The 18,430-nt window shown below is 38.3% G+C and overlaps 1 protein-coding gene across 2 annotated transcripts in view; it reads left to right on the top strand.

Annotated features, from left to right (window-relative positions):
- Positions 1 to 2,009: 2,009 nt before the first annotated feature.
- The window catches only part of XPO1 (exportin 1), a 50,530-nt gene continuing 34,109 nt past the window's right edge, over positions 2,010 to 18,430 (top strand). The window contains exons 1-4 of one of the 2 annotated variants that reach the window (XM_059187770.1): positions 2,010 to 2,787; positions 6,083 to 6,214; positions 12,162 to 12,263; positions 15,698 to 15,770. In XM_059187770.1, the coding sequence (XP_059043753.1) occupies positions 6,089 to 6,214; positions 12,162 to 12,263; positions 15,698 to 15,770 (301 nt within the window). In that variant the 5' untranslated portion in view covers positions 2,010 to 2,787; positions 6,083 to 6,088. Of the gene's footprint in view, positions 2,788 to 3,600; positions 3,621 to 6,082; positions 6,215 to 12,161; positions 12,264 to 15,697; positions 15,771 to 18,430 lie in introns of those variants that run through there. The other variant, XM_059187772.1, reaches the window with a different exon arrangement.

The following is an 18,430-nucleotide window of genomic DNA, read 5'->3' as shown; positions in this document are numbered from 1 at the left end:
AATCTTAAAAAAATAAAAAATAGTGTGTAAACCTGGTGATTCACAGACCTGTACTCCTGGGGATAAAAATATATGTTTATAAAAAATAAAAAATTAGGGTCGCCTGGGTGGCTCAGTGGGTTGGGCCGCTGCCTTCGGCTCAGGTCATGATCTCAGGGTCCTGGGATCGAGTCCCGCATCGGGCTCTCTGCGCAGCAGGGAGCCTGCTTCCCTCTCTCTCTCTCTGCCTGCCTCTCCAACTACTTGTGATTTCTCTCTGTCAAATAAATAAATAAAATCTTTAAAAAAAAAATAAATAAATAAAAATAAAAAATTAAAAAAATAAAAAATAAATAAAAACAGGACAGCTCCAGTTTTTCTGGTAATAGAATATAAGTATCCCAAATGACCAGTGTATACCAGGTATGTTGTATATTAAATATAGCTTGATATTATTCAGTTAGTTAATGAATAAAAATCTTATACCTGAAAGTCATCTAAAAATACTATTTTGGCAAATCCAGGAGTTGAGTTATAGAGTTTTTCTTTATTGGAAGGTGAGGGAATTATTATTTTTTTTAAAGATTTATTTCTTTGTTAGAGAGATAGCGAGAGAGAACAAACGGGGAGGGTATGCAGGGACAGGGATCTCACAACCCTACTATCATGACGGAGCCGAAAGCTTAACCAACTGAGCCACCCAGTCCCCTTTGAGGGAGTTATTCTTAAGTAGTTTTGGTGTTAGCCATTGTTCATTCCCAGAGAAAAGATCTGCTGTTGAAATTGCAATTTAATAAATCATTAATTAACCTCTTGGTGGCACAATGGACCTAGAAAATTTTGGTGGGCTACTTGCTGTTTAACCATAGAAAAATCAGTAAAGCTGATTTGGAGAGCACTTGGGGACAAACAAATGGGGCAACCACGTGTAACGCCACGTGCATGTGACTTTCATAGAAAATACTATTTGGGATGATGAAGAATGTGAAGGGCAGCTATGCTGAAAAGAAGTCAAAGGTAAGGGCAGATCAAGGGCACCTGATGGCTGTTGGCATGCACCCTAATCGAGCAAAAAAAAAACCCAAGTGACACCAATTATATGGATTACAGTGTCTTCGTTCCTAGTAAGTGTTGGTTGTTGGCAGCCAGATCCCAGCCCCGAAGACACCAAGTTAAAAAGCCTTTCTCAAGATCCATTCAGGCACCTTTTCCATGACTCTGAGATCACGAGGCGCCAAGAGTGCATGCCCCCACATCTCACCCTAACCTCTTTCACGGTTTTTCTCACCCTCAACTTCCAGTTCCCAAAGCCAGGCCTTCAAAATAGATCAGAGAAGTCCGAGGCCTACAACTGGCCTCCGGTGCGTTCTTTTCACTCCTTTTTTCCACCCCTCCCCAATTAATAAAAACAACTGGGTGTGCTCTCCCTTCTCAAAGCGGGGCTCCCTTCTGAGGGGCGGGTCCTGAACACGGCGGGCTCACACCCCGCAGGTTGGCGGGAGCAGGCGGGGGCGGGCCGGCGCGGATCCGGAGAAAGCCGAGCGAACGCTGCCGCGCGCCCCGCTCAAACTCGCGCCGCCACCAGCTCACAAGCTGCGCCCCACCTTCTCCGTCACCAAAGGCGCCCAACCAATGAGCGAGCCGGAAAGGCCGGGCCTGCGGGCTAAGCACTGGGAGGGGGAGCAGCAGAAGGGGGACGGGAAGTTGAGGGCGGGCTTTACTTGATTGACAGATCATTCTCACCAATCCTCCGCGCGGCTTGTCTTCGCTCTCTTCTCAGCTGGGCTCAGCTCTTCGCCCCACCTCCTCCTCCTCCACCCTCCTCCATGCTCCTTTTCGACCCGCCCCACTTCCCCTCCCCCACTCTGCAGGCAAATCGCTGCTGGAAAGAGGCGGGGGCCGAAGCGGCGGGCTCGTGTGGAGACTTGAGGTGGGATTGACGGGCGATCTGGCCAATAAGACGTAGGTTGATGGCGCGGCTGTGGCTGGGACCGGCCAATGGGCAGGCGGGCTGGGGGCGGAGGCCCAGGTTCCAAACGCTCCGCGGCGCCATGGGCTGAAAACTCAACCGAGATGGAATCTCCCAGTCTGAACCGGTTTCAACCGGTTCCGAGTTTGAGGCACTAGGAGGAGGGGGAGAAGCGGCTGCAGCGGCCGCGGCAGGAGCAGCGGGAGCTACAGCATCAGCAAGAGCAACAGTAGCTACAGCCCCGGCGGCGGTGCCTGTTCCAGTCTTTGCTGCTGCAGTCCGTGCAACCACCCAGAGGGGGAGGGGGGAACCACCAGTCGCTGAGGAGCAGGAGAAGGGGGGAAAGTTTAGGCGAGCCTGGGTGGGGGGGCCCAGCGCCGGAGCCGCGTGAGAGAGGGAGCTGTATTTTGGTAGGGGGGAGTCGGACTGCAACTGGCAGCAGAGCGTCCCCCGACCTTGTGGACTCTATACCCCCTACTCCTGCCGCTTCTGCTGCCGCCTGTGGCTGGAGGGTCCCCCTGGGGCTGAATCTTTGGGACTTGACCCCTTTCCCCTCCCCCTTCCCTCACTCCCCAGCCAGGCGGGAGCATTTATTCCACGGATTAATTCCCCTTCCTTTTTTGGGGGGGCGGGTGGGTGTGTGTCGTGGGGGGTATCCCTGAAATAGTAAATATTGTTGAGCTTTTTTTTGCCCTTATCTTCGTTTTTTTAATTTCCTTTTTTTTTAAGGTGGGAAAACTGTGAAACCCACCTTGATTTCCTCCCCTCTCCCCCCTCCCCACCTTCCCTCGCCCTAATCCCCCGACAAGGAAAGAAGAAGCAGTTGGTTCAATCTCTGGGTAAGTCGACTGTGTCTTTGGGGCCGAGGGTCGGGCGGCGGCCGGGCGGGAGGAGGCCGGCGTGGGGCGCGGCGGCAGCAGCGGGAGGCGAGCCCGGGAGGCGGCGGCGGGCCCACAGCAGAGCCTGCGATTGAATGGAGCCGCTTCTGCCGCTGGGGGATGGAGGCGGGGAGGCGGCCGCGAGAGGGTAGCGCTTGCTGGGTTATTCGCGTGTGCGGGTGGCGGTGGAGGAAGGCGAGGAGCGTGATAGTGAAGCGGGGCCGGTGTGGGGGTGGAAGGGCTTCCCCAGCCCGGGGGGCTGGCGAGAAGTTGGGGTGATTTCAGGAACATCTCTGTAAATTATTAGGAGTGGAAGTTTCCAGAAATATTTAGTGCAACAGCATTGAAACGTCCGCCTGCATCACGTGGCCCCTCGGTGGAGAGCTGGGGATCGGGGGAGGGAGGGGCTGCCGACTCCCTCCTCCTCCTGCAGGGAAACTCGAAATGTGTTTTTTTGCAGGCTAGGTTTAGAAATAGGAATGGTTAGTTGGTGGTTCAGGGTTCTGTAAGTGGGATTTCGTGCTGTAGTTTGTTGGGGGGGGGTGAGGTTTAAGTGTGTTAAGTGACCACCAGATCGTTTACTGCTAGCATTGTACGGTGGAAGATGCCCTGATTCTCCTTCATTCCGATATCTCCGAGTTTGGGATGGGTGGGAAGAAGTGGTGTAGTGGAGGAAGCTTTAAAGATTTGCCTAGCCGGGACCTTCTCCGATCACGCAGAGGCCATGCTGCATTGAGAATGGGGCGGTGAACTTCAGGCGCCTGGTCTAAATGCCTCCTCCGAGTATGGGCGGGGTGAGTGCGTGCTCGGGTATGCTATAGTTAGAACTGCTGCAAATCGGTTCGGGTGGGAAGCGAGGGGAGGGCGGGCCTTCGTGAGGTGTGTTTCTACTGAATGAAGCAGGCAGTTGCCCACACATCTAAGTAGCAGTCTCTCCTTGGAGCGACTTGTTTTTTGACCTACTACTTAGTAATCATAAAGCAACGGTTATGGTTTGCATGGGAGCTGGCAGTGTGTAGCTGCCTGCTTATTCAGTTTGAAGTGGCAGTGAAGGTATTTTGGTAGTCACTTGTAGAGTCACATTGCTGGATAATCCCTTGTATATGCTATCCAGTGAGTGGATTTTAGGATTGAGTGTCCCAAGAAGAAAAGAAAGCGATTGTGGTTTCACGCTCTCCCACCGATGGTTGTTTGCTATCTGCCTGATTGTGTATCTTAAGCGTGTGGGACACTGCTGTTAGTGGAAAGAATGTTTTGGAAGCTGTTTGATTTGGGGGACTCAATGTGCTTGGCATTGACCAGAAAGCCGCCATTTCTGTACAGTTCAAGATTAGGTAGGTCATTTCGAAGATAGCAGCTAGTTCTGAGGATGGCAAACTACTGTATTTAACACGAGATTTTATTTTAAACCTGATTTTTCACAAGAATTTAGCTCGAAGAACTCTTGTAAAGACAATGTACTTGAAAATGAAACTTTTCATAGTCAAATTGTTTAAATTGTTCTTTCTTGTTTGGGTTATTAAATTATGATAGGAGTGCATAGAAGAAAAGTTCGTTCAGTTTTTAACCAAAAATTTAAAACTTTTGATATGTACATCTTGGTGCTTTGTGGGCATTGTTTTTCAACCTCAGTTTTTAAGACTGTTCTGATCCTTAAAATTTTATGGTATAAGATGCAAGAAATTTATACAGGTTGGTGGAATATATATATTTCCATTTTTATATTCATATGTAGGTCAGATTTTTGTTGATGCATGTCAGGTATTTCGGTATTAAAAACATTAGTAATTGCTATAAAATGTTTGAATTCTTATTAGTATTGCTGTCAGTAATGGGCTGAAAGATTTCAGAGGAATCAAAATTCTTGGAACTCTATAAATTTCTCGATTTCTACATTATCTCTAACTTACTGACTCACCATTTATATTTAATTTTTTTGCAGTTGGCATTATCATTAAGTAAAGCATTTGTGTTAAAATTGAAATTGCTGCCAGTGTTGTTAACATTTTAAAACTGCTCTCAAGTAGCCAAGAAATAATGTTTTTCCTATCAAACAAAATGTAATCAAATCCCACCCATTTCCTGGTCCTGGAAGGTTTTTAAGAGGGGGAGAAGTGGAGATGACCTGCAACCTTGTTGGGTCTAACTGCAGTCAACCAGTGGTTCTTAACCTGAGGTTTCATGCATGGCTTTCAGGGTGTAATTTTTACAAAATTGTGAATTTTTAAAATTTAGTAGGAGCTGTCGTGTTCTTCTGATTGTAAGGCATCTTGACCCAAAAAGGTTAAGGAGTACCGATTTAGCCAGCCAGACTCAAGTGGCACTGGCTTTGAAGAAAAAGCAAAAGAAAGATTTTTATAATGCTGGGCAAAAGAAATGTGAATGTGTGCCAGCATCTTGGATTAGAATCCTCTTAAAAGGATAGCATTGCATATGAGCTGGTAGGTTTTAGCCAGTGCATTATATGAAGTGAAGAAGTTCGTTTTTCTGTTATCATGAATTTGTTTTTATTTGGAAAATAGTTGGCAAGCTTTTACAGTTTTTTTACCTTGCCAGTGAATACCTGGAAATTTAAAAAAAAAAAAAGTTTGAGTTATTACTGTAAAGTGTTTTTCTAGACATTTGTTCGAGGAATTTTAACCTCCAAATTCATTGAGTGTTGAAAGAAACAAATAGATGGTTTGAATATAGAAATTTTAAGTTCTGCTAGTAATTGGTATATACAGTAAGAAAACTTGGGTACCACATTTAGCTCTTAGCATCTTCCTGTTTTTTCAGTATATCCTAAAAATTAGGGTAATATACAGGGAAGGGAGCTCCTACTGAAATAGAAGACCGTATTTAGGAAGAGGGAAATACACTTAAATTTTATCTGTACCTAAAAATCTTAGATTAAGACTTTGTTTCAGTTTTTAGGGCCATAAATTTCTAATAATGGTTCCATTACTCCTAATGGTTAGGAGTAATTTTATTTAAATATTAGTAGAACAGTAAGATTTTTCTGGTAATTTAAAATAGGCACTAGGAAAAAAAAAACAGACACTAGAAAAGTTGAATGGACCTTAACAAAAACAGTTATGGAGTGGCTAAGTATCTTCAGCATTTAGTTGCTTTTACTCTTACTTGGGTAGTCTCTAAAAATATTCATTATAATACTTGTAAGAACATGGTTGAAGTAAAATAACTGGAGTAGAAAGTTTCTGACTGGTAATACCAAAATTTCATAGGCGCCTTAAATTTTTTTCTTTATTTACAGTAATCTATGCCAGCAATTATGACAATGTTAGCAGACCATGCAGCTCGTCAGCTGCTCGATTTCAGCCAAAAACTGGATATCAACCTTCTAGACAATGTGGTGAATTGCTTATACCATGGAGAAGGAGCCCAGGTAAAGTAGTTGAGCAAAACTTTTTAACATTATTGCGGTATTATTCGGTTTATAATAAAACTTTAAATTATCGCCTTTTTAAAAAGTTGCATAGTTTATGTTAAATTGGAACTATATATTAAGCAGTGAGAAGCAGTCTGGAGAGGCTGTATTATATGCATTATATTCTGACATGGTTAGAATGAGATGTTTTGGATATATTCTTACCATTCTGTCTTTAAGAAACCTTTTGCCAGTTTAATGAAAGATAGAGCCTATTAAATGTTTTATAGATACTAAAGATTGTTATCTTCTATGTATGTAATATATTTGGAGTTAAAAGATTCTTGTATTTTTGAAACATTTAAATTACAGAAGTACTTCACTGATAAAACTCCTTTTAAGAGTCCGGCAATACTGAGCAATTTAAGTTATTTGAATTAAAGACTTGTAAAAGTGGTCAATTACTGTAGGCAGTTACCTTACACATAATCCATGTTTTGATCAGATTAAAGTTTTTAAACAGCCAGTTGAATGTTAGACAAGACAGGAATATTCATAAATTTTTTAGTTGATGTTAGAAGAAACTGGGCAATCTTGATTCTTCACTCTGTGGAGTTAATCACATGAAGGGTTTTAAATGAGTGAAATTTTCTATTGGATTTAAACATCTTGAGGTGATGTGACAAAAACCAGTAAAATGTTGTTACCAAAATACCATATTCCTAGTAGATGATGTCTGGTTAGTATATGGGAAGTTAATTATATCTTCAAGATACTAGTTTATATTTGCATATTTAAACCCTGAGTGCTATCATACTGTTTAGAAACCTGAAAGGTAGAAATTGTATCTTTTATAGATGGTCCAAAAAGCATGATGTATAAATACTACCGTGTGCATAAATATTTCAGTTTCCTCTGAAATCCAACATTACTTTCGTGTGTGTGTGTGTGTGTGTGTGTGTGTAAAAGAGAAAGTGTGTAAAGTGAAAGGGGGGCCATAAAAGTTGTATGAGTGGTAAAAATTATTCTTCAGATTTTGTAAGTTTGGTTCAGTTTTAGAACTCCTAAGGGCTTTTGGTCCACATTATTGTCCCCAAAGTCTTCCTGAAAAGGTCTTCCATCCATATGTATTACACATACAATGTAGTAGTTTCTTTGTGCTCCAAATTCAACTTGGAGCTTTAAGCTTCATTTTATTCTAACATGCATGTGTAGAAAGCAGCTGCTTTTGGAGGAAAGTATATAAGTAAGGTTGAGCTCAACTGTGAATATATTAGAAGCTCTAATCTTGTAGCCATTAGAAAGATGGGCATTTAATTTTGTTACATCACTTAGCTGCTGCTGCTGTTTAAATCTTTGTTCTTTTTAACATAACTCACAACATCTAAAAGTATGAGGATAAACAGAGACCAGTGTTCTAGGCTTATAATTTAAGAAGTAACAGTAATTTTTATCATGAGGAATATATTGGTGGTAGGGTACCTGGCTAGCTCAGTTGGAAGAGTATGTGAGTCTTGATCTCACAGACATGAGCTCAAGCCCCATGTTGGGTATAGAGATTACTTTAAAAAAAAAAAAAAAAAGACAAAGTATATATATATGCGCTGCTACTGCTTTTAGTAATGTTTCACATTATTGAGATTTAATGATTTGTTTTAAATTTGATTAAATAAAATGTAGACTTAGGAAAGTGTTTTCTATTTATCAAGTCAAAATAAACTTCCCCAAAAGTAAGAATTTTATGTCTACTTACAGGACAGATCAGTTACATAAAGATAATTGGAAACTGATATTTTTCATTGTTATAGATAAGGAAGTAGAGGCTTAGAGCTTAAAGTCAGCAAAAAAAACTTTTTTCTAAAGGTGTATCTTTACACTTCTAGTTCTAGTGGGTTTTTCATATGCCACTTCTTTGGGGGTTTATTATAAGTAAAAAGAAAAAAGCTGTCCGGGAAAACATGTTTTCAGTGATAGATATCTTGGTTGTCCAGTAAGTTTTCTAGTTACTGCTCTAGAGTGTCAGCTACAAACTTATCTACCGTACAAGAGGCTAGAAGTTAGTAGGTTTTGTGAAAGCACCTGTTATGGTACCTCATACTTAGAAGGCATTCTGTTAAAAGGGTACTTTAGGAAGTATAACGAAGAAAATTTAGCATATGGTGCAAACTCATTGTTTTAAAATACAGTATGGTTTCTTAATTTTTATTCAATTTCATAGAGTATATGCTAAAAATGGCAACCATAGAAATTATGCTAATTAAACATTAAAACTTAGAGGAAGCTAATTTTTTTAAGGATTATATTAATTTTGGAGAGGAAGAGATTGTTAGAGTGGTGCCTTTTAATCTATACCTGGAGCTTATGTCCAGATGGGCAGTATAGAAGGATATTTAACACTGTAACATTAGAACTGTCTTCTCTTCTAAGTATTTTTCTATTTTTACCCAAGTTCGGCAGCCAGCGGGGGGAAAATATATTGAAGAGTTGGGTGTTTTCTCCAATGATGTGTTAAGTGACTTGAACTCTTAATCTATTGCTTAGCAACTAAAATACTTTCACCATTCAGTAAGTAACACAGGGAGATACCAAATTTTCTCCTTTAGTTTCCTTTTGTGTATTTTTTTTAACCCCTCCTGGAGTTCTAAGTTAATAAAAGAATATTGTGTAAGGATTGTGGGGTTAGGACAAAATAGAGACTAAGATACAAATTCTAGAAGTGACTTCATAGAGTAAAAGGACGCCTAAAAGGAAATGACATGATTTATGCAGTGTTAATGATAATAGTGAGGTGAGTATTCACTTCTGTGTACAATTGGCATCATTTTTTTTTTTTTTTCTTATTTTTTTATTTTTTATAAACATATATTTTTTATATACATATATTTTTATCCCCAGGTCTGTGAATCACCAGGTTTACACACTTCACAGCACTCACCAAATCACATACCCTCCCCAATGTCCATAATCCCACCCCCTTCTCCCCAACCCCCTCCCCCCGGCAACCCTCAGTTTGTTTTGTGAGATTAAGAGTCACTTATGGTTTGTCTCCCTCCCAATCCCATCTTGTTTCATTTATTCTTCTACCCACTTAAGCCTCCATGTTGCATCACCACTTCCTCATATCAGGGAGATCATATGATAGTTGTCTTTCTCTGCTATTGGCATCATCTTAAAACCTCTAATAGAGTATCGTGACCAAGTAACTTTTACTAGGCATGGATCTTTGATATACCTAGTGTTCTTGGTATTTGTTACCATTTTATGTGCAAGTATAGCTAGTGAGAAAAGGAATGATGTACTCAGATATTCTTTGGGAGAGAATCAAAACATTGATCAATGGGACTCCTGGGTGGCTCAGTGGGTTAGAGCCTCTGCCTTTGGCTCAGGTCCTGATGTCAGGGTCCTGGGATAGAGCCCCACATTGGGCTCTCTGCTCAGCAGGGAGTCTGCTTCCTCCTCTCTGCCTGCCTCTCTACCTGCTTGTGGTCTCTCTCTGTCAAATAAATAAATAAAATCTTAAAAAAAAAAAAAAAAGTTAAACAAAACATTGATCAAGTGTGCTTTGGCCCTAGATAACTCAGATCATTATTATTTCTGCTTTTTGTCATTATATAGCATAATTAAAACTCCTTAAAACTGTTAGCTCCTTAATAAAATCTAATCAAAATACATGTATTTTAAGAGCTTATACTCTAGCTCTAACTCTGTACTTGTAGGTTGGAATCCAGTCAGCTGTTTTTTTCTTCCAAGTTCTGTGGTGATTCTGGTGGTGGTGTCAAGGTGCAAAAGCACTACTTAGCGACATCTGCATGGCTTAGTCCGTGAAGTGCCTGCCTTCAGTTCAGGTCATGGCATCTAGCCCGCTGTTGGGCTCCCTACTCAGTGAAGAGCCTGCTTCTCCCTCTCACTTCCGCTCTACCTACTTGTGCTATCTCTCTGTCAAATAAAGAAATAAAATCTTTAAAAACAAAACAAAAACCCATTACTTAGTGGGTATGTATTTTCAGTTTTCCTCTAAACAATAAGCAGCGTATATTCCTAGTTGGTTGATGGGGAAACCACTATATCTGCTACCTAAGGAAAATAATTCTTAAACATCAAAGCCAAAATAAGGAACTTTTTTCTTTGTAAATTGGAATAAAACCTGAGTTAAAGATTCTGAGGTGTCTGTCAGAGATGGTTCAAATTAGAATGAATGTATCTTTCCCCCTCTTTGATGCTTGCTTTGTAACCTGTAGAATTAAAGCCTTGATCAAGTTGAATCAGTCTAACAAAGATAATTGATATACTTGAAAATTAACAAGCTTTCTACTTACATGTGAAGAACTGGGGGGAAGGTAATTAGGGAGGATCCAGTTGAGCTACAAAACTGCCTTTAAAGGTGAAAAGATTAAGCTGTTCTTCAAAAAAATTCAATAGAATTAACAGCCTTTGGTAAAATGTGTTCATACCATTAAACTATAAGGGTTAAAATGAAGAGGCTAGATATATAGTGTCAGTATGGCTAGATCTCTAAAATTAAGTTGTCTGTTACAATAAAGCTAAGGGAAAGTGTCAAATGAAAAGAGCAGATGGTAGTGTTTTTATAGTATACTATTTATATAAAATTTAGTGACCACAGAACTGTATCATCCATGAAATTTATGCATGTGCTGAGAAAATATGGACAGGAAAAGACCCCAAATTCATGAAAGTCATTCTCTCTAAAGAAGGAACAAAGGAAGGAAATGGCACTGGAGAAAAGGTATAAAGGTGATTTCCATAAGTTTTAGATCTTTTATGTTTGAAAGAAAAGTACAAGTAAAGCAAATTGTTTAACATTTGTTAATTATAGATGTTGGCTATATAGGTTTTTATTATTCCTCGTCTTGCATTTTAAAGATGAAAACAGGGGTGCCTGGGTGGCCCAGTAGGTTAAATGTTTGACTCTTGGTTTCAGTTCAGGTCATGATCTCAGGGGCCTGGAATCAACCACTCCCATCGGCTCCGTGCTCAGTGCAGAGTCTGCTTGAGATTTTCTCCCTCTGCCCATCTCCCTCTCTCTCTCCCTTTCTGCACACATGCTTGCTCGCTCGCAAATACATGAGCTCTTAAAGATATGAAAATAGAAGTTTTGTTTTGCCTTTTCTTTTTTTTAAGATTTTTGTTTATTTTGACAAAGGAAGATCACAAATAGGCAGGTAAGGGGGTAGGAAAGCAAGCCCCTGCTGAGCAGAGAGCCTCATGCAGGGCTGGATCCCAGGACCCTAAGATTATGACCTGAGCAGAAGGTAGAGGCTTAACCCACTGAGCCAACCAGGTGCCCCAAAAAACAGAAATTTTCAAAATAAGCTAGGATTTGATAAATTCAGAAGACTTTCAGAGTGGATAAGGTATATTTAAAATAAATTTAAGAGACTTTAAAAGGGTTTTATGGTCTTCGTGTTTTATATATATCTGTGGGTATTTGGGGTTTGTGGCCTTACTTAGACTTAGTTTTTACCAGTTTTCCCAAGAAAAAAAGTGTATGTATTTTTTTTTCTTCTTCATGAAATACATATTTATAGGTAAGGTTTGTTGGAGACATCTTGGTAACTTGTAAAGCAGGTAGTACCATTACATAATTTAAGTATAAATGAATTTTTTTTATGTTGCTTTCACTTGATTGTTAAGTGCTAAGAACTTCACATTAGAGAAATTTTTGTTAGTATTGGTTGGGTTTTAAGTTCCATTTTGAGAATGCTAAATAAAGTAGATTGCAAAAAAAACTACTCTGTTTCAGAGAGAGATATTCCTGTTTTAAATTGAAGTTTAAGAGTGGTAATGGATACATTTTCATTTCTGTCTGGACTAATTATTTCTTTGAGTGTTTCAGAAAGTTAGTAGAATCACTGTCATATTAGGATTTGTGCCTTGCTCAATATCATTTTAATGAATGATTAAAAAGAACAAGTGAGCTTAAAACTATTTTCATATAATATTTTAGCAAAGAATGGCTCAAGAAGTACTGACACATTTAAAGGAGCATCCTGATGCGTGGACAAGAGTCGACACAATTTTGGAATTTTCACAGAATATGAACACGAAAGTAAGCAAGTGGTGGTTTTAAAATCCATTATTTCTTCTTTTCTTCCAGTCATAAACTTTGAGGAAGGTATCTCATTTTTAGTATTGCATTTGTTATCTCAAATTATTTAATATTGTTAACTTATTTCAAAATTTAGTCTTAAACATAGAATTAATTCTTGCAAATAGTCCTAAGAATTATGAATGAAGTTTTATAATTGGGACTAGTATGCAAGGTGGCTTTTTTGCTTGCTTTTTTGTTTTTGTTTTTGTTTTTAGAGTATGTATACAGACCTAAGTAGCATAAATTCTGAATGTTACTCAGAGATGAAACATAACATCAGAGGAATTATTTTGGGCAAGTAATCAATATAATAATACAGGCTAGGCACCAACACCAAGTTGTGTGGGCAGCATAAAACCCTGCTCCATGGTACCAATGCTTTTAATGGGACAGCACTCAGTTTTTATTTGCAATTGAAAAATGTTATAATTTGGGTCCTTTTTTCCTAGTTTGAACAGAAGGGTTGATCAAAATGTGTTTTGACTGTTTTAGGCTTGATGATTCACACTTCTCTTTAAACTGCCTTAAAGTAATAAAATACCATGCATGGCATTCTGTTTAATACACACAAGATTTCCACTTGTTATACATTGTGTTAAAACAGAAAATAGCCATTTTCACATCTGTTTCTGAAATCAGACTGTATTAATTAACAGTTTTAAAATACTAATTAGTTTTGACATCTTGTAAATTTTAGGGCAAAAATACAGTCCAGAACTTCCTCAAAGTGCTAACCTTAAGTAACATAATAGTGTTTGCCTGTTTGCTTGCCTGGTAAATTTTGCTTTTTATACTGACAGACATTACTAATGTTTAAGTTGATTTATCAACAGTATTTTTAAAAACTCAAATTTGTCTTGTGAAAAATGAGATGATTAGAGGAACAGAAAGAAAGCAACAGGTAAAGAATTCTTCAATTTACATAAATTACAAATGATTTGGTGCTAAATTTATGCACTATGACATTTGGCTTTTATGCAATCATTTTTTTTTTCTTTAAAGATGTTAACACTACCTGATATTAATCATAATGTTCCATTATGTTGATTGCTTGTAATAGGAAGAAAAGGGGTGTCTTCCTGTGCAACTGACACAGCTAGGCTTTGACGGCAGGCCTCCACAAGGTCTACCCTTTTGATTCCCTTTAACTGAATTCTGTTCATCAATTGTTTTTGTTTCATGGGCGGTGGGGGGAAAGGGGAATTCAATGCATAAAATAAGTATTTCTAAGGGCTCAGTAGAAATTTCTACCATAGGGATCATTTCATGCATTTATTTTTTTCATTTAGTCTTTGCTGTTATCTGTCCCTCATCTTCATAACTCAGCAGTGGATTTCTCAATTCCTGAGATGTAAAGCAGAAATGTGATTAATTCTTTAGAGTGATGCTTGGATTATGTATGGATATTTCCAAAATAGTCATTTATCATTGGCCCTTAGATTTGGTTAGCATTTAAGATTATTTTAGCCAAAAATACTCAATTTCAAAAAATGTGAGTTCTCTTCATATGTGGAGTGTTAATGTTTAGGTGAGATTGGGATTTAGAATATTATGATGGCGATCTTTGTATTCCTTTGACTTAAATTTTGAAAAGCTTTTATTGGGCTTACTACCTCAGCGGGTTGGCAGAAGGAAAAATACGAATTGTATCTTCAGCAAGCTAATGCTACCATTTTACAGTTGGAGAAGGGAGTAGAGGTTAGTAAGTAAATTTAGATAACAAAGTATCAAACATAAAGGAAGCAGGGTAATAGCATAAGCTGTAAAACATTGGTTAAATAGGGTGAAATTATCATTGGGGTTACTGCTGCTTACTCGTGTATTTATGGTGGATTTTAGTTTTTTAAAGATTTTTTTAATTGGTTAAGAATTAACAAGAGGATATATTGTAAGAAGTGCTTTGTTTTGACTTAGTAAAACTTCGACAGTGTTATTTTGTCTCTATAAAATTAAGTTTTTAGGGTAGTATGTTTTCAAAAGTTAATTTAAAATTTCAGTGAATCAGAAAACTTTTTTGCCTGTTTATATTTTTCTGAGACCTAGACCTATAAAGGGATTGTAAATGAGCAGGTTAGAAAGTTTCAGTATTTACTGCTGATTATGAAACCCTTTGATGGTATCAAATTTGTAATTTCAGAGTTTTGCTTTGGCCTTGTTTTTATTTTGGAAGTTGTCTTAAGGAATGTTGTGAAAATGTAGGATTTTAGTTGAAATGGCAAATTTTTCTTGAAAAGTATGAAATGTTAAAATGAAAGAAAACAGCAAAAACATTTACTATTTAAGCACAATGTAGTTTGGGACAGTCTATATTGTGCTTTGGATAAAATGAGCATTCACATGATCCCTTTGGTTGAAATACTAATGCTCCTATTTTATTGTGTGATGACTAACCATTTTAAAGATGAACTCTTATTCTCAGCCAAAACTTGCAATCTGTGGTTCTGTGTCTATATATGAATGAATTTACCTTTCAGGTATTGTAGCTCATTCTTCCCTACTTAAGATAATTGAAACATACCACAACAGTTTTGTCCCTTTTCTTCCTCCTGTCTATCCACACTAATTGGTCATGGTAATAATTTTGGGTAGTAACTCCTATAGTATTATAAATTGTTGTGAATGTTGTTGACTATTTAGAGTGAGTAATCAGCAGGAGGGACAAAATGGCTTGAAAGTGGTATCTGTATTTATTTTCTTAACGTTTTTAGTTAAGACTTTTATATTTAGGAAGGAATACCTGAAAGGTAAAAACAGATTGCAACATGCGTTTGTGTATTTTTGACTGTGCACAAAAGTTTATCTTTAAATTAGTAGAAATAGCAACTGTAAGGGTGGGATTAAAATTTAAAATTAAACCCGTGGGTTGTCTTGCTGCTCCTTAAGTAACACACCAGAGATGTTTATAAACACTTTCTATAGAAAGTATCTGTGACAATACTTTAATACTTGGCCAAGAGCTTACAACTCCTAGAAGATGGTAGGAAGCTTGAGAGCATCCAAGCTGCTAAATTCTTAGGAGCCTGGTCGTGTTAAAGTACGTGAGCCTGTGAGCAGTCATTTATGCTGTGAATTCATATCTGGCTGCTACTTTTCCTTCTACAGATAAGCCCATTTGGCTGCTTAAAGGGCTTTTTATTTGGTTCTTCCTCCTGGTGTGAGCATGTATAAACAGCAGGACATTAAATAGAGTAGTAATCAATAAAATGAGGAAAATGCATGAAAACTCAGTATATGGGTGAATAGATCCTTGTTTAATATATGTAATTAAACTTGGTAGCATAATGTTTTTGAAACTTTAGATGTAAATGTGTGAATGTCTGTCCATTTGTGAATCCTGAAAGTTGCCAGTATTATAACAATATATTCACATGTTTCTATTCTCCAATTTTCAGTATTATGGACTACAAATTTTGGAAAATGTGATAAAAACAAGGTGGAAGATTCTTCCAAGGAACCAGTGTGAAGGTAGGAAAAGGTTTCAAAGAATTTTAAATTCAGAATTGATTTTTTTTTGGCATTTTTATTATAGTTGAATATTGGACAGGGTGGCTGTGGTGTTAAATCTTCTGTAGTTTAATAGTTCTGATGGAGATTACTGCTTTCATCAATTGGCAAAGCAGGTTCTGTTTATATTTGGGGGCAGGGGAAGAAAAAGGTTACTCTTTGGGAGAGAGAGGAGGGTGACCAGAGGAGTCAAACTGTTCACAGTAAATGCTGTGGTGAAAAAAAAAACATATCAGCCTGTGGTTAATCAGTGCCTTAATGAAGTGAATGAATTTTGAGTATGTGTTCTTATACATGGTTTTAAGTTTGCCAAACAGTAACTGATTAGTAGTAAGTATTGTAGCACATTAAATAGTACATAAACTTAACAGAGCAAAGGAACAACAACGTTTTAAAAATCAAAGATTGGGGTGTCTGGATAGCTCAGTTAAGTGTCCCAACTCTTAATCTCCACTCAGGTCTTGATCTTAGGGTCGTAAATTCAAGCCTTGTGTTGGCATAGGGCTTTGGAGCCTACTTAAAATTTTTAAAAAAAATCACAGAGCTTTACCTTTGGGAATTCTGGGCCTGCTTTAGAAGAGATTAGCTTCTAAATTAGGGAAAGAAGAGAAAAGAAAATGAAGATGTGATGATGCCTGTTAATTGATATTTAACTTTTGCCCTTACACTATCTCAGTAAAGGTAGTCCTAGTTTAAGAAACTTGGAGCAAGCTTAGTCTCTTGGAGTATATTGATAACAGTTCCTTCCAGTTTTCCTATAACTGCCTCTGTGACCTGCATTGTATCATTAACTTGTTTAATCTCTAAAAAATACATAAATATAAGCCTGGACTTTATAATGGGGAGTATGCTACTATTGGTGGCATTTTTTTTTTTTTTTATTCTATTATGTCCTCATTCTTTGTTGATCTTGAATAAGTATTTCACTTGTTTCTCATGTCATTTTTATGGTGGGAGAGTGACCTGTATTTACACTTCTAGTTTTTCTCTAGAAAGCTGGTGTCTCTTTAGCATGTTCAGAGGTGAATAAAAAAGTTTTTAATGGCAGTATCCTTACTAAACCACAGGGTAAGAATGACAGTAAGGGGATGGGGGTGGTGGGTGGGGTGGGGTGGGGAATAGTGCCTCCATAAAAGGTTCCTATTTAAATGTGTTACTTGGGGTTGAAACCATTTTAGGTGGGTGATGATGTGTGACCTCGGAAGTTAATGAGTACAGTTCAGCTGTGTAGCCCAGATAGATCTCCATACTTCATCACTGCTTTCTAAGAGGGATCTTAGGTGTGGTTCTTGTTCCTCAGGTGCTATTGATTAAGCCCCTCTTCTGTTTCTATACACCTATACCCTCCTTGCCTGTTACACTATAAGGAGTGTACTAGATGATCCTTCAGCATTTTTTCCAGCTTTAAAATTAAACAGTTAGAAATGATACTGGTTTATCAAAATCACCGTTCTATTTGTTACTGAAAAAATTAAATCTCCCTGAGGATTTGGCATTTTTAGTTTTCTATGTGAATGGGAGTAGTATGTTTGGGTTTTTATCCTGAAGTCATGGTAGCTCTCATATCAAATGTACACATACTCCAGGGTATTTTTTACTTTGAAAAAATCTATCATGTTTGGAAAAAACTGTGGAGAGAGGAGTGCTGATTATTCTGTCTGACTTAAAAGAGAGTTCTGTTTTATTCATGTGTTCCATTCTGTGTTGGTGAGACACTTCTTTGTTTCTCTGCAAACATTACAGTTGGCCCCTGAACAGCGTAGGGGTTAGGGGTAACACCGCCACCGCTACCCCTTCATGCAGTTGAAAATCCATGTATAACTTTTGACTCCCGAAAACATAACTACTAGTAGCCTACTGTTGACTGCTTGCCTCGCCAGTAACAAAGTTGAGGAACACCTATTTTGTATATAATATATATTACATACTGTAATCTTACGTAACATTTCTAGGTAAAAGAAAGTTATTAAGAAAATCGAAGAGAATATATATTTGCAGTACTGTACTATGTATATATATTTTTTAATGCACATATGAGTGGACCCGTCCTTTTCAAGCCCATGTTACTCAAATATCAGCTGTATCTATAAAGAAGATGTATCACAATCACCTTTCCCTGGGTTTTTCTCTTCAAGACTAGTAATAAGTACCTGAAGTTAACTCTGCTGCTCACATAATGGTTGCCATTATTTGGAGGGAAACGTGTGATAAAACTTTTAGAATCTTTCACAAGCTTATTAGGGGAACGTGTAAGGGACACCTGGGTGGCTCAGTTGGTTAAGTGTCTGACTTGATTTTAGCTCAGGTCTTGATCTTCGGGTCATGGCACAGAGCACAGCATTGGACTCCACACTCAGTGTGAAGTCTGCTTGTCCCTCTCCCACTGCCCCCCACCCTGCATGCATGCTTTACCTCCAAATAAATAAAATCTTTTTTAAAAAGAACATGTAAATCTCCCAGAGAATGTTTGTGAACTCTAGATAGACAACAGCAGCAGTGCACAATGCATTTAGTGATTTGTTTTTAAGGTAAAACATCAGAAAATAAATTCAGTGCTTTATTAATTTATTATTCTATAATTATTTTTCAATGTTATCAATCCTGAGAGGCTTTTCCTGTCT

This window comes from Mustela lutreola, chromosome 9 (genome assembly GCF_030435805.1).
Source record: "Mustela lutreola isolate mMusLut2 chromosome 9, mMusLut2.pri, whole genome shotgun sequence".
NCBI lineage: Eukaryota > Metazoa > Chordata > Mammalia > Carnivora > Mustelidae > Mustela > Mustela lutreola.
The sequence above is the reverse complement of the archived record's forward strand: the minus strand, read 5'-3'. Positions and strand labels throughout refer to the sequence as shown.